The 20,593-nt window shown below is 44.2% G+C and overlaps 1 protein-coding gene across 1 annotated transcript; it reads left to right on the top strand.

Annotated features, from left to right (window-relative positions):
* Positions 1–5,757: 5,757 nt before the first annotated feature.
* Positions 5,758–18,833, top strand: LOC140609002 (uncharacterized). Its single transcript, XM_072784062.1, has 3 exons — positions 5,758–8,922; positions 16,712–16,763; positions 17,328–18,833. Exons 1-2 carry the CDS (start codon positions 5,789–5,791, stop codon positions 16,737–16,739), a joined length of 3,162 nt encoding a protein of 1,053 aa, XP_072640163.1. The 5' UTR covers positions 5,758–5,788; the 3' UTR covers positions 16,740–16,763; positions 17,328–18,833.
* Positions 18,834–20,593: the final 1,760 nt, after the last annotated feature.

Genomic DNA, 20,593 nt, shown 5'->3' with positions numbered 1-20,593 from the left:
ACAGAAAGTGGTAAAATAGCTGTGGAATACAGACCGTGTGAAGAGATTACAGATGCCAGAACCCAAGAGGAGCTACATGATTTAATTCAAGCACCTGGTTATTAAAGCTCAAGGGTTCCACAGCTATACTATACTATACTATACTATAACCATAATTTAAAGCAACTGACAGGATTTGGAAGACTATAGTTAGCTCTGTCATCTTTTGGGAAATGTGAAACTCTGAAACTGCTTTTGAGTGCAGGGAATTTCTGGGGCTTTTCTTGAAGTCTTGGCCCTTGGCTCTGACCCCTTATTTGAAATTTGGAGAGCCAATTGCATCAGAGTGCTCCTATAGTTGTGGACATAGAAGAGGACACAGCCTTTTAGCGCTCCCCTCAAACAGAATCTCAGGGACTTGGGAACAGAGTAACTATGGCCTTAAGTGAGATGATGCTACAGCATTTGAAAACCTTTATGTGCATTGGGACACCTGAGTGACTCAGTGGTTGAGCATCTGCCTTGGGTTTGGGGCCTGATCCCAGGGTCCTGAGATGGAGTCCCACATCAGGCTCCCCTCAGGGCTCTGTGTGGCTCTCATGAATAAATAAAATATTTTTTTTAATTGTCTTTCAAATAAGGTATATTACCCAGATATCAGTATCACATAGACATCTTGTATGAAATATTTTGTTGAAGAACTTTTCTGTAACCCTAACCCTGAATTAGGGATTAAGTTGACAAAGTAATTTCTAAAATAAAATGCCAATGTTCTATATATTGAATGTTAAAAAAAATAAATAATAGGAGCAAAGAATGTGTTTCATGTCATTAAGAACTGAATTTGGGGCTAGAATTATGATTATTTAACTAACTCTGAAGTTGCAACATTTGTTTTGAAGGGAAGAGAGTAGAGAATGAAAAGATGGTTACTTTCTGAAAAAGCATTTGAAGTTTTGTCTGTGCAAGAATTCTTCTAATTCAATTTAAATCAAGCCAGTCAAGGAAATTTCAGACTTATCCAAGTTTACACTTTAAGAAGTCTAGCTTCCTGTGAAATGTGAGAGAAAGAGATTCAGTATTGATGCTATAGATTTCAGAAACCTGACTCTAACAACAGATCCATTCCTAAATAAGACCAGTTATGGAATTAGTTCCATTTAAAAACCATAGTATGTGCTAGACACTGGGAATAGGATAAAATCCGTTCTCTCCAACAGCCCTGGCGGCGCAGCGGGTTAGTGCGGCCTGCAGCCCGGGGTGTGATCCTGGAGACCCGGATCGAGTTCCGCGTCGGGCTCCCTGCATGGAGCCTGCTTCTTCCTCAGCCTGTGTCTCTGCCTCTGTCTCTCTGAATAAATAAATCCTTGAAAGCAAAGCAAAACAAAAACCTACGTTCTCCAGAGCTTGTGCCAGCCCATAAACACGGACTAAAATGAAAGAGATTATAGAAAGGACAGTGAAGGAAGTAAACGGGGCGCTAGTTACAGTATTTCCAGAAAGTTGAACATGCTGACCTCAACATTTTAAGTGCCTTCTCCATGCGTGCACACAGGGTAGACCTCAAGGTTACTTGTTCTAGATTGACAGGTGTGTTGAGTGCAGGTGGGACGCGGAAGTTTTCCATACTAAGGTAAACGGAGGGCTAGTCCCTTGGTTTCAGACTCTCACTCCCAGAACGAGTTGCTCACCTCTCCCCTCCCCACATGCCCCCAAGCCCCTCCCACAGGAGTTTGGAGCCATCGCTGATTCAGGGGTAGGTAGCCTCCTCCTAACACAGTAGTGGATTAAAACTCAGACATGCGTATTGAGAACTTAGAGGAGTCTAGGGCCATACCACCCTGAACGCGCCCGATCTCGTCTGATCTCGGAAGCTAAGCAGGGTCGGGCCTGGTTAGTACTCGGATGGGAGAACTTAGAGGAAATGGCAACATTCAGAGTAACCGTGAAGTGTGCTCCCCTCCCCACTGTCCCTGTGCTTATTCTTCAGGTCAGCCTCTTTTCTTAGAAGCAGTACAGCCAGGGGGAGGAGGAATGTGTCCCGGATTTAAGCTTTGAAGGGGACAAGTTCGATCCGCCAGAAGTGGACTAGCATTTTGAATCTCCCGGGACGCCAGGTCTTCTGCTTCCTGGGGAAACTGCTCCACACCCCGACCCTACACCTCAGAGCGGCTGGAGTCTGGGTCCTTGCAGACTCCAGCAGCCCAAATCCTTCCCTGTAGCTCGGCGGGAGGTAGTGGTGGCCTTTGCAGGGGAAGGGAGGCTTGGCCTGGGGATTCTGGGGAAGAGGCTTGAGCCAGGGGCTTCGGAGCCCAGCCGCACCCCAGCTGTGCCAAGCTCACAAAGGTGGCGTAAATAAAGGGTGGGACGTAGGCGGGGGAGGGGCGCGCAGTTGCTAACAATGGGGGCGTCACCGGGCTCCCTGAACATTTCCGTTTCTCTGGCGAGACCGAGCGCCCCACTGGCTTGGGTCTCTGCTCCGCAGAGTATCATGTCCAGGCTTTGCTTCTGCGTTTTATTACTTCTCTTTACCTGGCAACCATTGTGGTTGTTGGGCCAGGCAGCTCCGCTTCCGGAGTGGGCCCGTCGGACCTCCGGCCCTCGGAGATCCCCGGAACCCTGGTCTTCGCACTCTTCTGAACTCCTGCGTGAATCGCTCCAGGCACTTACCCGCCCCGCAGAGCCGGGGGGGCTTTAATAACTTGAGGTCCTCTGCTCCAGCCCAGATGTCGGCCCCGCCTAAGCAGTTGACTGAGACTTTGGTTCCATTCCTGGACACGGATTCAAATGGTGAGCTGCCCCCAGAGACAGATCAGTATGTGAATGACAAGCCAACCCTGCACGAAAGGCTCTTACAAGTGGTTCCAGCGTTGGGTGATGAGAATCAGGCCATAGTTCTACCTCCTCCACTCAAAAGTGAGATGAAAACTGGAGATGAGCCAGAAGATCACCAGTCGTTGGAAATACTTGCTCCACCTCTGGATAGTCAGAGTTTAAACCAAAGAAAGTTTTTTGTTTCATCCCCAAACCTGGACAAAGATCTAGTTCAGCATCGAAGGCTTGCCAAAGTTGTTATTGGAACTCCAAACCAATTTGCAAATAAAGAGCTCCTAGAACAACTGCAGGACGATTATTCAGATTCTGGTATGGATATCATATACCCTGAGGAAAACCGACCAATGGATTTCCCAGGGGGACCAGATCAACCCCCAGAGCTCCCTGAGGAGCTTGAAATTTCTTCACTCCTGCAGGAGACCCCTGCAGGACCTCTCCAGTCCACTGTAGAGGAACCTGAACCTTTTGTGCCTGGGGTGGAGGCCCAGGCCAAGCATCCAGAGTCCCCTGAAGAGACAGAAACACCTCCACTTCTTCAGGACGCTCTATCTCAGCCTCCAGAGATCCTTAAGGAAGCTGGAAATTCTGTAAGCCCACAGGAGGCCCCAGCTGAACCTTCAAGTACCCCTGAAGTCCAACAGGAAGCCTCAGCTCAACCTACAGAGGCACCTGAGGAAGTAGAACCTTGGACCCCTCAGGAGGCCCCAGCTCAGCCACCAGAGGAGGAGGTACCACCTCAGGAGGTAAATGTGCCATCTCTGAGTCAGAATGAAGCTCAGCGGCCAAAATTACACAATGTCACTGTTAAACCTGTAGATTTGGCACTTACTGTAACTGCGACTCAGCCTCCACAGCACCCCAAGAAGGCTGAGCCTTCTCCAGGCCCACAGGAGGCCCCAGATCAACCCGAGGAGGCTGGGCCTACTCCAGTCCCACAGGAGACCCCAGCTCAGCTTGTAGAGCTCCCCGAGGAGGCTGGACCTACTCCAGTTGCACAGGTGGCCTTAGCTCATCCTGTAGAGCTCCCCGAGGGGTCTGGGCCTACTCTAGTCACACAGGAGGCCCCAGCTCAGCCTGTAGAGCTCCCCGAGGAGACTGGGCCTACTCTAGTCACACAGGAGGCCCCAGCTGGGCCTGCAGAACTCCCTAATGAGGCAGAATCTTCAACCCAGCAGGAGACCCCAGGTCAATCTCCAGGGGAGATAGAATCATCTGCAATCCTGCAAGAACAACCAGCTCAGCCACCAGAGCTGTCTTTGGGGGAGGTGGAACCTATTCCAACCCAGCAGGAGCACCCAGCTCAACCTCTAGAGCATCATGAGGTGAAAGTTGCACCTCCAGGTCACCATCAGGTTCAACAGTTAAACCTGCCCAATATCACTGTTAAACCTGCAGGCGTGCAGGTTACTGTAACACCAGAACCCACTACAGAGGTGGGACCTTTGCCAGTTCAACGTGAGTCTGTCACTCAGCCCTCTGTGCCCCTTAATGTGGAACCTTTTGCAACCCAGCATGAAGCCCCAACTCTGCCTCCACAGTCCCCTGAGGAGAATGAACATTTGCCATTTCAACAGGAGACTCCAACTGAGTCCCCAGAATCTACCACACAGGAGAAACCTCCAACACAGCAGGAGACCCCTGTTCAGACCCCTGGAGAGGTTAAACCTTCCACAACCCAGCAGGACACCCTGGCTCAGGATTCACAGGCTCCTGAGGAGGGTGAATCACCTTCAACCCAGGAGGAGGCCCTGGCTCAACTTCCAGGGACTCAGGAAGAGAAGGAACCTTCTCCACCCCAGCAGGAGGCCCCTGCTGAGCTTCCACAAATCCCTGAGGAGGGTGAACCTTCCTCAATACAGGAGGAGAGCCAGGATCATCATGCACAGACTCCTGAGAAAGCTAAACCTTCTTCAACCCAGCAGGAGGCCCCAACCCAGTATCCACAGGCCTCTGAGGAGGGAGAACCATCTCCAGCTCAGGAAGAGGCTCCCACTCAATTTCCACAGATTCATGTGAAGAGTGAATCTTTAACCCAGGAGGAAAGCCAGGGTCAGCATCCACAGACCTCTGAGGAGGTTGCACCTTTTCCAATCCAACAAGAAGCCCCAGCTCAGCACCCACAGTCCTCCGAGGGGATCAAACCTCCTCTAACCCAGGAGGAGTCCCCAACTCAGCACCCTCAGACCCCAGAGGAGGGTGAGCCTTCTCCAACCCAAACAGAGACCCCAGCTAAGTATGCAGAGTCCCTTGAGGGCACTGAACCTGTTCCAGCCCAGTCAGAGGCCACAGTTCAACATCCAAATCCCCTAGGGGAGGTTAAACCTTCTGCAACCCATCAGGAAGCCCCAAGTCAGCATCTACAGACCTATGAGGAAGTTAACCCTTCTGCCACTCAACAAGAAGCCACAGCTCAGTATCCAGAACCTTCTGGTGAGGTTGAACCTTCTCCAACCCAGCAGGAGGTCCCAGCTCACTCTCCAGAGCATCATGTGGTAACAGTTTCTCCTCTAGGTCAGAGTCAAGCTGAGCTTTTATTCTTCCCCAAACTCACTGTTAAACCTGTGGATCTGGCACTTATTATAACTCCAGAGTCCACTAATGAAGTTGAAACTTCTCTACCCCAATAAGAGGCCTCAGCTCAGTCTGCCATGTCCCCGGAACAGTTGGAACCTTCTCCAATCCAGCAGGAGTTTCCAGAATAACATCCAGCCCCTGCTGAAAATGTTGAACCTTATCCAGATCAGCAGGGAGTACCAACACAGACTGGAGATCTTCCTGAGGAAACTGAACTTTCTCCAAGCCAGCAGTGGAGCTCATCTCTGCCTCAGATGCCTGTCGTAGGTGTAGAACCTTCTCCAGTCCAGCCTGAGCACCAGGCTCAGCCTCCAGAGTCCTCTACAGATATTGTAGCTCAGCCACAGTACATCATGAGGTGACATTCTCATGTCTAGGTCCTGGTGAAGCTCAGCATCCAATGTTGCCCAATATCACAGCAAAACCTGTAGATCTGGAGGTTTTCATAACTCCAGTGCCCACTAAGTTTGAACATTCTCCAGGGCAGCAGGAGGCCTCTGCTCAAGCTCCAGTTCCCCCTGAGCAGGTTGAATTTTCTCCAGCCCAGTCCAAGCTTCTTTTCCAGTCTCCAGAGACCCTTGAAGATGAATTTCCTCCAGGCCAACAAGAACTCATAGTAAAGACTCCAGACCCTCCTAAGGAGATGGAACCTACTTCAGCCCAACAGGAGGCCCCAGCTGAGCCATCAGAGCCCCATAAGGAGATTGAACCATCTTCAAATGAGTACACAGTCTCAGCTCATTCTCCAGGGCCCACTGAAGACGTCAATCCTCCAACCCAACCAGAGGTTCCAGCTCAGCCTCCTGTTCCCCAGCAGGTCCCAGCTATATCTCCTGAGCCCCGACAGGAGGTAGAGCCTTCTGCCACACAACAGGAATCCCCAGCCCAGTCTTTAGAACTTGCTGACAAAGTGGAACCTCTTCCAGTCTCTCAAAAGACCCCTTCTCAGCTTCTACAGTTTCCTGAGAAGGTGGAATCCTCTCCAGTCCTGCAAGAAGCTCCATCTCTACCTCTAGAGCCCCTTAAGGAGGTAGAACTTTCTCCAGCCCAACAGGTGGCACAGACTCAGCCTTCAGAGCTCCCTGAGAAGCTAGAGTCATTTCCAATTCTGCAGCAGGCTTCAACTCAGTCCCCAGAGCCCCATCAAGAGTCAGAACCTTCTCCAGCTCAGCCTCCAGAGCCATCTAAGGAGGTTGAACCACAACTTCCAGTCCATAACGAGATGACAGTTCCACCTCAAGGACAAGATCAAGCTCAGCGTTCAAGCTTGCCCAGTGTCACTGCTAAACCTGTTGACCTGGAGTTTACTGTACCTCCAGAGCCTTCTACAACCCTGCAGCAGACTCTAGCTCCTCCAGAGGATCCAGAGGTGACACTTCCACATCCAGAACATGTTGAGGCTCAGAGTCCAAATTTGTCTGAAGTCACAGTTCAACCTTTAGATCTGGAGCTTACCATAACACCAGAACCCATTACAGAGGTTGAAACTTCAACCATGCAAGAGACTCCAGGTCCTCCTTTAGAGCCACCTGACGAGTTTGTAATGCAGCCTCCCATGTATCGGGAGGTGACAGTTCCAACTCCAGGTCAGGATCAAGCTCGGCATCTATTGTTACCCAATGTAACGGTTCAGCCTTTGGACTTGGAGCTTACCCTAACTCCAGAACCCACCACAAAAGTTGAACATTCTACAACCATGAGTAAAACTACTGCTCCTCCAAAGGACCTGGAAGTGACATTTGCACATCAAGAGCAGGTTCAAGCTCAGCATCCAATCTTGACTGAAGTCACAGTTCAGCCTTTGGACCTGGGGCTTACCATAACTTCAGAATTCACTAAGGAGATTGAACTTCCTCAACCTATGCAGGAGACTCCAATCCAGCTTCCAGAGCCACCTAAGGAGGTTACTGTAGCTCAATCTCCAGTATATCAGGAGGAGACCATTCCAACACCAGGTTGGGATCAAATTCAGCATCCATCATCACCCAGTGTAACAGTTCAACCTTTGGACCTGGAGCTTACTGTAAGTCCAGAACCCACTACAGAAGTTGAACATTCTACAGCCCTGAAAAAGACTATAGCTCCTCCAAAAGACGTGGAGGTGACATTTGCACATCTCGAGCAGGTTCTGTCTCGCCGTCCAAACTTGACTAAGGTCACAGTTCAACCTTTGGACCTGGAACTTACCATAACTCCAGCATCCACTACAGAGATTGAACCTTCTCCAGCCATGCCTCTAGAGCTGCCTAAGGAACTTGTAGCTCAACCTTCCATATATCAAGAGGCAGCAGTTCCAACGTCAGCTCAGGATCAAGCTCAGCACCTGTGGTCACCAAATGTGACAACACAACCTTTGGCCCTAGAGCTTACCATAAGTCCAAAACCCACTACAGAGGTTGAACAGTCTACAACTCTGCATCAGACTACAGCTCCTCCAAAGGACCTTGAGGTGACATTTCCACCATCAAAGCAGGTTCAGGTTCAGCATTCAACCTTAAATAAAGTCACAGTTAAACCTTTGGACTTGGGGCTTACCATAACTCCAGAACCTACTACAGAGACCAAACCTTCTCCAACCATGCAAGAGACCCCAACTCAGCCTCCAGAGCCACCTAAGGAGGTTGTAGTTCAATATCCATTCCATCAGGAGGGGACAGTTCCAACCCTAGGTCAGGATCAGGCTCCGTATCCAACTTTACCCAGTGTCACAGTTCATCCTGTGGACATGGGACTTACCATAACTTCAGAACCTACTACCCAGGTTGAACGTTCTACAACCACCAAGACTACAACTCCCCCTCCAAAGGACCTTGAGATGACGCTTGCGCATCTCAAGCAGATTCAGAGGCAACATCCAAACCTGACTGAAGTCACTGTTCCACCTATGGACCTGGAAATTACTGTAACTGCAGGATCCAATATGGAAGTTGAACCTTCTCCAGCCATGCAAGAGACCCCAACTCAGCCTCCAGAGCCACCTAAGGAGGTTAAAGTTCAATATCCATTTCATCAGGAAGTGATGAGTCCAACTCCAAGTAAGGGTGAAGGCCAGCATCCAGAATCACCCAGCATCACATTTCATCATGGGGGCTTGGGGCTTACCATTACTCCAGAACCTATTACAGAGGCTAAACATTCTGCAACCACGAAGAAGACTACAGCTCCTTCTCCAGCGGACCTTGAGGTGACACTTGCACATCCAGAGCGTGTTCAGAGTCAACAGCCAAACCTGACTGAAGTCACTGTTCCACCTATGGACTTGGAAATTACTGTAAGTCACCAACCAGAGTCATCTGAGTCGGTTCTCCCCCCAACGACTCAGCACTCAGTGGTGCATTTTGCAAAATACTTCCCAGAAAAGGCATATACAACTTTCACTGAGCAGCCAGAACAGAATGTTACCACAAACGTCAACATATGTGAGCTCTGTACCTGCAAAGATGAGACGCTATCGTGTACTGGTTTCAGCCCAAAGCAGAGGCTCCGCAGAGTGCCTGTGCCAGAGCCCAACACGGACAACACCTTCACCATCTTGTAAGAATTGCCTTTTCTCATTTGTTCCCTGCCTCCTGCTTGACACAGCAGCCTTTCTTTGAGGTCTTCCTGGGCCTTCGTCATCTCCCCAACCATGTTGACTGACTCTCTCTTTTTACCTTTTCTTTGACAACTGTCCTTATCTTCATTTTCCTGTTTGCTGTGGTTCCCACGTCTGCACTCGTTTACTTGTAATTGTCCTTATTCTTTATCCAGTTTTTTTAGCCCCATGATTTAATCGCTTAACCTCTACTCTCCCATCTTTATAGCAACATGTCCCTCTTTCCATCTCCTTGGTGATATACAAAAAAGTGGTTAAGAGTAGAGATTCCGGAATTAGACTGCCTGGGTTTGAATTGAGTTCTGTCACTTATTAGCTTTTGATTCAATTTCCTTATCTATAAAATGGGGTAATAGTTACTACCTTGTGGGATTATTGTGAGATTTGGTGAGTTAATACATATAAAACACGTTTTCAGTGCCTCACATATATGTGAGTGTTAGCTATTATTTGATTCCTCAGCTATGTTTAGAACTCATCTTTGTCCCTTGGTTTTCTATATACAGCACCCATTTTATGCCCCGCCCAGGACTCAGTACTGTGGCAGCCATGCAAGTATGGCATTGTCTTTAGAATATGAAATAATAGGTGGGAAGAAAGGAAATAGGCATAGAAAGACAGGTGACCTATAATTAAGTACAGACTATAGGTTCTGTAAGTCACCAGAATCTGTAATCAATGGAGTGTAGGGGTCAGAGAAAGTTGCATGGATAAGCTAAAACTTCAGCTGAGATTTAGAGTGGCTATGATTTGTTAAATACAGCAAGAATAGGGAGTATAGTCTAAGCAAAGGCACAGCTGCGAGAATGATCAGGAATTAAGAATTAGCTTAGAAAAAAAAAAAAAAAAAGAATTAGCTTAGGAGGGCAGCCCCAGTGGCTCAGCGATTTATTTAACGCTGCGTTCAGCCCAAGGCGTGATCCTGGAGACTCGGGATTGAGTCCCACATCGGCTCCCTCCATGGAGCCTGCTTCTCCCTCTGCCTGTGTCTCCGCCTTTCTCTCTGTGTGTCTGTCATGAATAAATAAATAAAATCCGGAAAAAAAAGCATTAGCTTAGGAAGCAGTGAAAGATACGGTTATGAATACCCTTGACTATCAGCTAGAAGGGTTTGAAAGTTATGCTGAGATATAGAGAGCCATTGAAAGTTTTCCAGAAAGACATATGTATCACTAAAACAAGAGGATTGTTTTCTATTCCCTATGTAGAGAGATCTAAAGAGGAAAGCTTGATCCAGGGAAACCAGAAAGAATGGTCTAGCAAAAGCTGGGAGTAAAGTGACAAGGGGCCAGAACAGAATGGCTGTGATAGGAGTAGAAAGAAAATCCTGAAAGCATCACAGAGGAAGAAGCAACAAGACTGCGTAACTGCTGAGGGGAGTAGTGGGCAGGGTGCATCCAGAAAAGAGAAAAATCAACTATAACTCTCAGAAATTTCTGTCCCGGATAAGCAGGTGGAAATGCAGCAGTTGGGAAGGACAGCCAGTTGGAGGGAGATAAATACAGGTTTAGGCATCTTTTATCAGGGAACATAAAGCAACCAGAAGGCATTTTGGTTGACTGGAAATGGCCACTAGGCGGATGATGGGCAGATGGCTATCTGTTTTGCCTTATTTCTGACTCCCCTGAAAAAAATGTGTATATAAACGGAATGGGGGTGGGGATTCCTGGGTGGCTCAGCGGTTTGGTGCCTGCCTTCGTCCCGGGGCGTGATCCTGGAGTCCAGAGATCGAGTCCTGCGTCGGGCTCCCTGCGTGGAGCCTGCTTCTCCCTCTGGCCTGTGTCTCTGCCGCTTCCTCTTTCTCTCTCTCTCTCTCTCTCTCTTCTCTCTGTAGAGTAGGAGATTAGAGCTAGTCTTCTAGGATTTTGAAGGCCGTGGATTAACATGCCACGCTACTGGATTATCACAGCAGTGCTCCAGGACAAGCTTTAAACTTTTTTCCTTCTTCTTTTGCTTGTGTCTTTTTTTGTAGAAATCTTCGTTGCAATTTACTCATAGAAGTGAGCTTTGGAACATTTCAGGCCTGGCATGGAATGCAGTTTTTACATAAGCAGCCACTTTCAGACTACCACTGATTTCTTTCCTTGGTTGAAATGATGAGAGATGGTATCCACCCTCATGGAGCTATATCAGTCATCCTGAAGTCACACCCTCTGGCCCCTCTGCCTGAGGCTAGGAGGCCATAGTGTGTTGTGCCTTTACTTCTGTTTTCTAATTGCCAATCTTCAGTGCTATATCTCAAGGGGCCTGTGAAAACCATAGCTTCACATTGCTTGGTTGTCCTGAACGCCCACACTAGTGTAGGGAAGGTCCTGGCTAGATGAGAAGAACCAGATCCTCCAGGTTTGTGCCTCAGGGGCTGATGGGCAGGTACCTGAGAAAGTCCCGAGGAGGAGGGAGCGGTGAGCTGAAGACGCCCCCTCAGGAGGCCAACGTTACACGCATGGCGCTGCGGCCAGGCGAGATCACGGACCCAGAAGCCGGGATCTAGTCTGACGCAGACACTGCTAGAGGCGGGCCTTGGGCCAAGCTCCTCTTAGGTCGGTGACCTCGCTTAGTGGCCTCACCTCTGCAGGCGGATCTCCCTCTCCCCTTAGTGGAGTCCAAGCCTCCCAGATCGCTCACGCGCTGGCCCGCTTTAATTTTAAATAGGTATACAAGTGCATATGCATTTTAAAACAATTTTTTAATCTCTTCTTCCTAAAATCTTAACCCATTAAACATTTAAAACGTCTCCTAAAAATAAAATAAAATAAAATGTCTCCTCTTTCTGTTGCCTGAGAGCAGAAATCTTCCTTGGCTGTCCTACGAATTCAAGAGGGTTTCTGAGACAATTTTCAGGAGGGGGATGGTAGGAGTGGGGTGAATGGGTGGGGTGGGGAGTGGAGGTAGTTCTCATTAGCAGTTCGCCATGAAATTAAATGACAGGCCACAAAATATTTATTTATTTATTTTAAAGATTTTATTTATTTATTCATGATAGAGAGAGAGAGAGAGAGAGACAGAGACAGAGACAGAGACACAAGCAGAGGGAGAAGCAGGCTCCATGCAGGAAGCCTGATGGGGGACTCAATCCTGGGACTCCAGGATCACACCCTGGGCCAAAGGCAGGTGCTGAACCGCTGAGCCACCCAGGAATCCCCATGGCCACAAAATATTTAGAAGGCAAAGTTATGAGTACATGAATTTCATGGTGTGTGTGTGTGTTTGCCCAGTGGGCCAGAGTTGATGGTAAATACAAGTTATTCAGGACAGAATTAACTAACACATTGAGGTTGAATGTGAGTTGAATAAGTCTTATTTTTGTCTCCAGCTTTACAGAGATATAATTGACATATAACATATTTAAATTTAAGGTGTGCAATGTGATGTCTCGGTACACAAATACATTGCAAAATGTTTACCACAATAAAGTTAGTTAATACATTCCCTCATCTCACCTAATTATCATTTTGTTGGTATTGTTGTAATGAGAACATTAAAGCTCTACTCTCATAGTAACTTACACGTGCAGAAACATATTGTTACCGGTGGCCACCATGTGCACGTTAGATTCCCCAGAACTTACTCATTTTAAAACAAAAGTCTGTACCATTTGACCAACCTCTTCCCTTTTCCCCTGATCCCTCAGCTCCTGGCAATGGTCATTCTACTCTCTGCTTTTATGAATTTGACATTTTTAGGTATTTGCATCCCCAGTGTTTGAGGGTATGATCTTATTCCTTGTTGTGCTTCTTCGGCCTGGCACAGAGCCTGCCTTAGGTGCTCAGCAAATCATTTTGATAACATAAGATAAAGCACTTGGAATATATATATTTCCTTTCCTTTTAATATCCTTCTACTTCTGTGTTTCTTATCAATTACTCAGGATTAGAAGATTTAATTTAGTTTGAGTCTTTTCACTCTTAGAAAAGCTACAAGAATAAAAGTCAATTAAATATGTAACATTAGGTAGATGTATCATGTTACACATCAACTGTAACCAATAATAAAATATAAATATTTCTTGATTTAAATCTCAACAGATTTAAGGCTGGCCATTTTCTGTGATTATTCTATTTGCGGACATGTCCACACCTCTAGGTTTGTAGAAGAATTGAAGGCAGGGAGTTCTAGCACATATACAGTTAATTCTTCTGTTAGGTAAAAAAGAATTCCCTAGTATAAATGTGCTTTTTGTTATCTATGGGGAAATTTGCTGCTAGATTTAATTGAATTTGTTACTTTGCAGTACTTGAAACCCAAGGGAAATTGTGTTTTTTATAAACTGGAGAAACAGGATTTTATAAAAATCCCAAATGACCTGATAAACACACAGTATAATATATATCTAAATCTTATACTTAACTAACTTTTATGAGATATTTAACTAGATGTGAAGAGCACTTTTAGGGGACCCTAAAAGAGGAAAGATGGCTTCTTCCCTCAGGAAACAGATTTAGTGTACTCCTGTGTGTAAGTCACCATCTAAAATACAGTTTGTTTGTTTATTTATTTATTTATTTAAAATATTTTATTTATTTATTCATGAGAGACACAGAGAGAGAGAGGCAGAGACATAGGCAGAGAGAGAAGTGGGCTCCATGCAGGGAGCCCAATGTGGGACTCGATCCTGGGACTCCAGGATCACATCCTGGGACTCCAGGATCACGCCCTGGGCAGAAGGCTGACGTTAAACCTCTGAGCCACCCAGGGATTCCTACAATACAGTTTAAATACAGAGAATTAACTAATGGCTGCCAGAGGGGGTGGAGGGATCGGCAAAATGGCTGAAGGGGAGTGGGAGATACAGGCTTCCAGTTATTGAATGACTAAGTCACAGGGACTGTAATAGTGTTGTATGGTAACAGATGGGAGCTACATTTGTAAGCACAGCATAACATACAGACTTGTTGAATCACTATGCTATATACCTGAAAGTAATGTAAGATTTGTGTCAACTTAAAATCATAATTTAAAAAAAAAGATTTGCTTATTCATTTTAGAGATGGGAAGAAGGGCAGAGGGAGAGAGATAATCCTCAAGCAGACTCCCTCCTGAGAATGGAGGCTGATGCAGGGCTTGATCCAAGGACCCTGAGATCAGGACCTGAGCCAAAACCAAGAGTCAAGGACTTAACCGCCTGGGCCATCCTGGTGCCCCATATGTGTCAGCTTTAACAAATAATCAAGTAAAATCAAATCAAATCAAATCATGGGTCTTGAAAAGGGCTAGGTAGTGTTTTCCTGCTCCAAATGTACACTTTACAAATGGAGAACCTGAAATGCTGGGTGGAGAAATGTCACAGAGAAGCCCAGGCTGGATAAGACTGGCAAGTACTTCTGAGATGGGATGGCTGTTACTGCTTTGAGCACTACACCCCTTTCTGACCATAGCCAATCCTCCTATCATAGTCTTTCTTCCAGTCTCCACCACACCTCCAACAGGTAAAGAAAAATGTATCACTTCTTAAAAGGTATGGAGATGCACACAAGAATTCAGAGAAGGAATGGAGGCCACAGTTTTAAACTTATTTGGGGTCACAGATACCTTTGAGAATCTAGTGAAAACTTTTGGAGCCTCTACTCAAAAAAACTGAAGTATGTCCATACGGACAATACCATGAACAATTTCTAGACCTCCTGAGTCCCACTGAGGGTAAGAGCCAAATCCATGTCATTCTCAACACTGACTAGCTCTCAAACTCCTGAAAGCAAGTTAAAGGGGCTCAGGAAATGCAAATCTGAATGCTCATGCCCAACTCTTCAAAAAGAAAACTAAGACATAAAAAAAGTAATGGCTCCCTATCTCTAGCTCCATGTAGAAATAGTGGTTTTTAAATAGAGAAAGTTGACATTTTTTGACATTTTTTATTATGACATTTAAAATTCTAAAATAATAGCAAAACCTCTGAGATAATCTAATATTAAATACCTATGTTGATGCTGATGGGCTTTTAAAATATAATAATTTTTCATATAGTAAATAGATTCTGGAATTTATAGGGATAATGGAGAGGAGTATGAAATGTTCTGTATTTTGAAAATACTTATTTATAATAAAAAAGAGGAAACTGTGTTCTATTTTTTTTTTTTACCTTCATATTATTCCTTCTTGCTTTTCTCAATCATCCTTCCTTTCCTTTCCACATTTGAGCTCAGGTTATTGGTATAGGAAAGACTAAAGATTTATGAGCTATCAAATAGAAATAACTTTTCAAATACCAAGCAAAGATTATGAGGAAAAGAATTCCTCAAGCTAAATGGTATTTGGAAATGTAATCTTCTAGAAAATATAAAAGATCTTTAAGAAAATATGCTGTTTTGGTTCAAATGTGATTGTTGTTAAATGTATATAGCTGCAAACCTAGCTCAGTTATGGTCTATGTAAACATTTCTTCCATAGCCTGCATCTAGTAGGCAGAAATAGACTTCATCAGAAATGTTTTTTTGTTGTTGTTGTTGTATCAGAACTGTTTTAATACAGACCCTTGTTTTATTATTTAAGTGATGAATTCTGACCTCATATTGATTTTCTTTTTCCCGTTCTCCTCCTCTTCCTCCTTCTTCTCCTTCCCCTTCTCCTCCTCCTTTTCCTCCTCCTTCTTTTCTTCTTCTTCTTTCTTCTTTCTTCTTCTTCTTCTTCTTCTTCTTCTTCTTCTTCTTCTTCTTCTTCTTCTTCTTCTTCTTCTTCTTCTTCTTCTTTCTTCTTCTCCTTCTCCTTCTCCACCTCCTTCAGATTTATTTAGTTAAGAGAGAGAATAAGAGAGAGAGAACATGCCTGTGGTGGGGGTGGGGGTGAGGAGTGGCAGAGGGAAAGAATCTCAACCAGACTCCCCACTGAGTGGGAAGCTCAACACACATATAGAGGCTTGATCTCAGGATCCTGAGATCATGACCTGAGGGGAAATCAAGAGTCAGATGCTTAACTGACTAAACCACCCAGGTGCTCCTCACATTGATTTTTGAATTTTCTTCTTCTTAGCTCCCACAAACCAAGGTTCTGAACACAGGGGATCACAGAATGACAAGTTTGAAACTCCTTGATATCCAAGATCCTATACAGAGATACCTCTAAAGAAAATGACTGCACATAGTTCATTATATAGAGTGGATATATCTGATGGAATAGAATCTCTTAGCAGTACTTTCACAGGGTTCCAATCTCTACATAATAATTCATCCAGCAAGATGCAATCAGTTAGCAAATGTGTACTGAGGCCAGGGCAACACCTGAGTGTACAGGTGCTTGAAGCACCTGCAGTAATTACAGGAGAGGTCTCAAAGAACTGCTGGGAAAAATAAGGTAGTGAGGATCAGCTATTAGCCTAATTCACCAGTGGCAGAAGACTGCTGATTTTCCCTTAGTGCTCATTCTTCCCTTTTTACTTTTTAAAAATTGACTCTTGAGGAGTTGAATACACAGTCACCAAAGTAGAGACTATTTCCCAGGTTTCCTTGCTTTGGTGATGGCTCCTAGGATCTGAGTGAAAGTGTCATGTGTAAGGTCACCAAATATGTTAAATTTGTAAATGCAGGTTAAAATACCTAACATATCTAATTCCATTGTTTTGTTAATTGGAATTAGTCAATTAAAAGCTCCTGAAAATTATTTTTAAACTTTGCCAGATTTGTAATATAATAAGTTTTGCAAAGAACTTAAAATTTTAAGAAAACTAGGTTTTGAATATATTTATTATTGAATGAATTTAGTATTAAATTACTGATTAAAAATGTAATTTGTTTTAAGGGTTACAACGCAGTTTGGTGGATCATGAACTATTAACACTGGAGATTTTCAGGTAGGCATGAAAAAAATGAGATGTGACCTTTCAATAGCTCTGAATCACTGGCTAATTCACTGATGCCCACACTTTTACATACTCTATTTATCAAATCCCCAGGCAGATGACAGCTACCTAAGACAGATAATAACAAATTGTTCTCCAAAAAAACAATCGAAGCTGTACACAGCATCAATTGACTCATCGTTTCTTTGTTCCTGGAGAACAAGTGGGAGCTTTTCAGTTCAGAGATCACTGTAGCATATCTCTGAGGTTTTTAATAATTTCAGACTGATCATGGATACCACATTCTTTGATGAACTCTGACCTTTAGAAAAGAGAGAGAACAAATGAATGAAAATGAATAGGCTGGCAGTTAAAAGACCTGCCTTAGGTATTGCTTTTCTCATATACATGAGACAAAATATTGATCAAAATGTACAAATTAAATCATGATGGGATGAAAGAATTTCTCAGTGCAAGTGGTCTTTGGGCCTTGAGCCAGGAGCTTAGTCTACTCTAATACTGACATTCAACTAATTCTTGTAAATTTTCTTTTTTCCCCAACACCCCACCATTTAGGTAGATTTTCCACTAGCTTTTCAGAATATTGAAGCAATCTGAGTCCATGGAGTTTGATTCTGGGAGTCTAATGTGGTGGTGTTAAGATGGGATGTGCTGAAACCCGCCTGGTGAAGAATGCTGGCTTGGGAGCCGGAAGAAATGAACTTGAGTCCTAGATTTTCCACTTACTAATTGGGTCAGTTTGTCAAGTTTTCTCACAATCTGAGACTGGATTTCCTCATTTGGAAGAAGTTTTGTAAGAATCAGATGACTTGATATACAGGCATGGCATTGCAAACTGAAGAGTGCCATCTAAATATAAGGAATTGTACAGGTTGTGGTTTATTGAATAAAGTCTAGAAATATAATCCATAAGTGGAATTTTTTAAATGGATTATAGCATATATGTTTACATGTGCCCTTCACACTTCTAAAGGGGACTTGTAATAGGACAGAGAGAAATTGTGGTTGAGTTAAAAAGAAATTTTTTGTAAGTCCAGACAGATCAGGTTGCTGGGATTCCAACTACCTGCTCGTACAAACATTAAGGCATTCTAAGAACATCATATTTTATGTTATCAAGATCAGTGACTACTTGCTAATGTCTATTTTCAGGCTAGACTTTTAACTTAAGCTCAGATTGTTTTTTTTCAACTATTTGCCCAGCATCTCCTCCCGGAGGCTACATAGGCACCATTTTCTTCTATGCCTTCCTCTGATCTTCCCCCTGACCAGATGTGTCCCTGCCTCCAAACACAGCAACAAAAACTGTTTCTCTGGCCTCTATGGTTTTGGCTGTTGAGGGCTCCATTAGCACTAAGTAAACTTGGGAAAAATTCATGGACAATGTGCAAGGATGAGAAACCTGGGAACCATCCTGTACTTCTTTCTTCCTAATACCTCATACAAATCCCATTGATTACCGAATCCTGGTGACCTTCCCTCATAACAATTGCCTATTGTTTTTGTTGTGATCTTCACCCAAACCGTTAGCATCTCTTGGTAAAACTTTTACAATGCCCTGCCGTAGGCCTTCCTATCTTTAGTGAAGATTTCCTTCAAATTTATTTTCCCCATTCCAGCCAGACTGAGGGTTTACTCTTTCTGAAGCACAAACATGATAACTTCTCTTTACTCTTCAAAACCCTTTAATTTTGGTCTTTGGTTGAACTTTGAGAAAGGCAGTGGTTCTCAAGTTTGGTAGCCATCTCAACCAACTAGGAAGCTTTGAAAATTTCTGATGCCTGAGATCCAATCCCAAGGCTGATTTAATTAGTCTGGAGGAACAAATAGGCATCATAATATTGTTTACTGTGTGCATCTAGAATTGAGAATCTACAGAAAGATGTACAGCATACAGCTCAAGAGAGAAAGTTCTGGAATCAGGTAAGATTAGGCCCTACTCTTTATCACTTACTAGATTTGAGGCAAGTTATTTGACCTATAGTTTTTATCATCTGTGAAATGACAATAAAATAGTAGGACTCTCATTAGGATTTTTTTTTTTCAAGATTTTATTTATATATTCATGAGAGACACACACACACACACACACACACACAGAGAGAGAGAGAGAGAGAGAGAGAGAGGAGAGAGGCAGAGACACAGGCAGAGGGAGAAGCAGGCTCCATGCAGGGAGCCTGACGTGGGACTTGATCCCAGGTCTCCAGGATCACATCCTGGGCTGAAGGCGGGGCTAAACCACTGAGCCACCCAGGTTGCCCCTCATTAGGGTTTTTGGAGGGTAAAGGTGACAATGCCTATCTAGTGCTTTGCAGAGGGTTTGAGATGCAGATAAGGTTATATTGCTGTGGCTATTATCAGCATTATAGTCTTATCATCATCATTACCAAAATTATTACAAGCATCATCCCCTCATTTTCTCTATACAGTCTTTCAATAAGGATACTATTGACATTTTGGGTAGAATAATTATTCATTATATGTTACTGTGCCTTGCACAGATGGATGTTTAGCATCTCTGGTCCCCTGACTGCTATCTGCCAGCAATAGTCACCTTCCAGAATGTCCATTCCCTGTAGAGTAGAACACTCCTGGTTCTACTGAGGCCTGGCTGCTTTATCTCTCCAGCTGTCTCCAATCTCTTTCACTTCTTTTTAGCAAAATTGAACTAGATAAAGGCTTAGTCATAATGCTCATGCTGTTGCTCCTACTGGAAATACTCAACTGCACCATCTGGCCACTTAGTGTTTATTTACTCCTCTTTGGAGCACTTTCTGATACTTTCTTTCCTAACCAGTATTTACCAGTCATTCATTTGACTTGTGAACTTTGCACATTCTTTTTTTTTAAATTTTTATTTATTTATGATAGAGAGAGAGAGAGAGAGAGAGGCAGAGACACAGGCAGAGGGAGAAGCAGGCTCCATGTACCGGGAGCCCGACGTGGGATACGATCCCGGGTCTCCAGGATCATGCCCTGGGCCAAAGGCAGGCGCCAAACCACTGTGCCACCCAGGGATCCCTACACATTCTTTTACTGAGATGTGTGTACTCTGAATTTTATATTTACCCTCTATAAAAGATTCTTTACATGTTTCTTGCCTGATACTCATAATAAAACATCTTAAACCAGTAGAAGGAAACAAATAATAAAGACCAGAGCAGAAATAAATTAAATAGAAACTAAAAAAAAAAAAAAAAAAAGGATAGACCAATGAATTAGGAGATGGTTCTTTGAAAGGATCAACAAAGTTGATAAACCTTGAGCCAGACACACACATACCCAAGGAGTCAAATAAAATCAGAGAAAAGGAGAAATAACCAATACCACAGAAATATAAAGGATTATAAGAGAACATTGTGAAAAATTATACACCAACAAATTGGACAACTTAGGGCAGCCCAGTGGCTCAGCGGTTTAGTGCTACCTTCAGCCCAGGGCCCGATCCTGGAGACCTGGGATCAAGTCCCATGTCAGGCTCTCTGTATGGAGACTGCTTCTCCCTCCTCCTGTCTCTCCCTCTCTCTCTCTCTCTCTCTCTCTCTCTCTCTCTGAGTCTCTCATGAATAAATACATAAAATATTTTTTAAAAATTGGACAACTTAGAAGAAATGGATAAATTCCCAAGTATCCACTGATAGTTGAATGGATAAAACAAGATGTTATATATCTATTCAATGCAATATTACTCAATCATAAAAAAGAATGAAATCATGCTATGCAACAATATGGATATAGAGGGAATAATGCATAGTGAAATGAGTCAGTCAGAAAAAGATAGATACCACAGGATTTCACTCATGTGTGGAATTTAAGAAACA

This window comes from Canis lupus, chromosome 18 (genome assembly GCF_048164855.1).
Source record: "Canis lupus baileyi chromosome 18, mCanLup2.hap1, whole genome shotgun sequence".
Taxonomy (NCBI): domain Eukaryota; kingdom Metazoa; phylum Chordata; class Mammalia; order Carnivora; family Canidae; genus Canis; species Canis lupus.
This window is presented reverse-complemented; position numbering and strand designations above follow the sequence as displayed.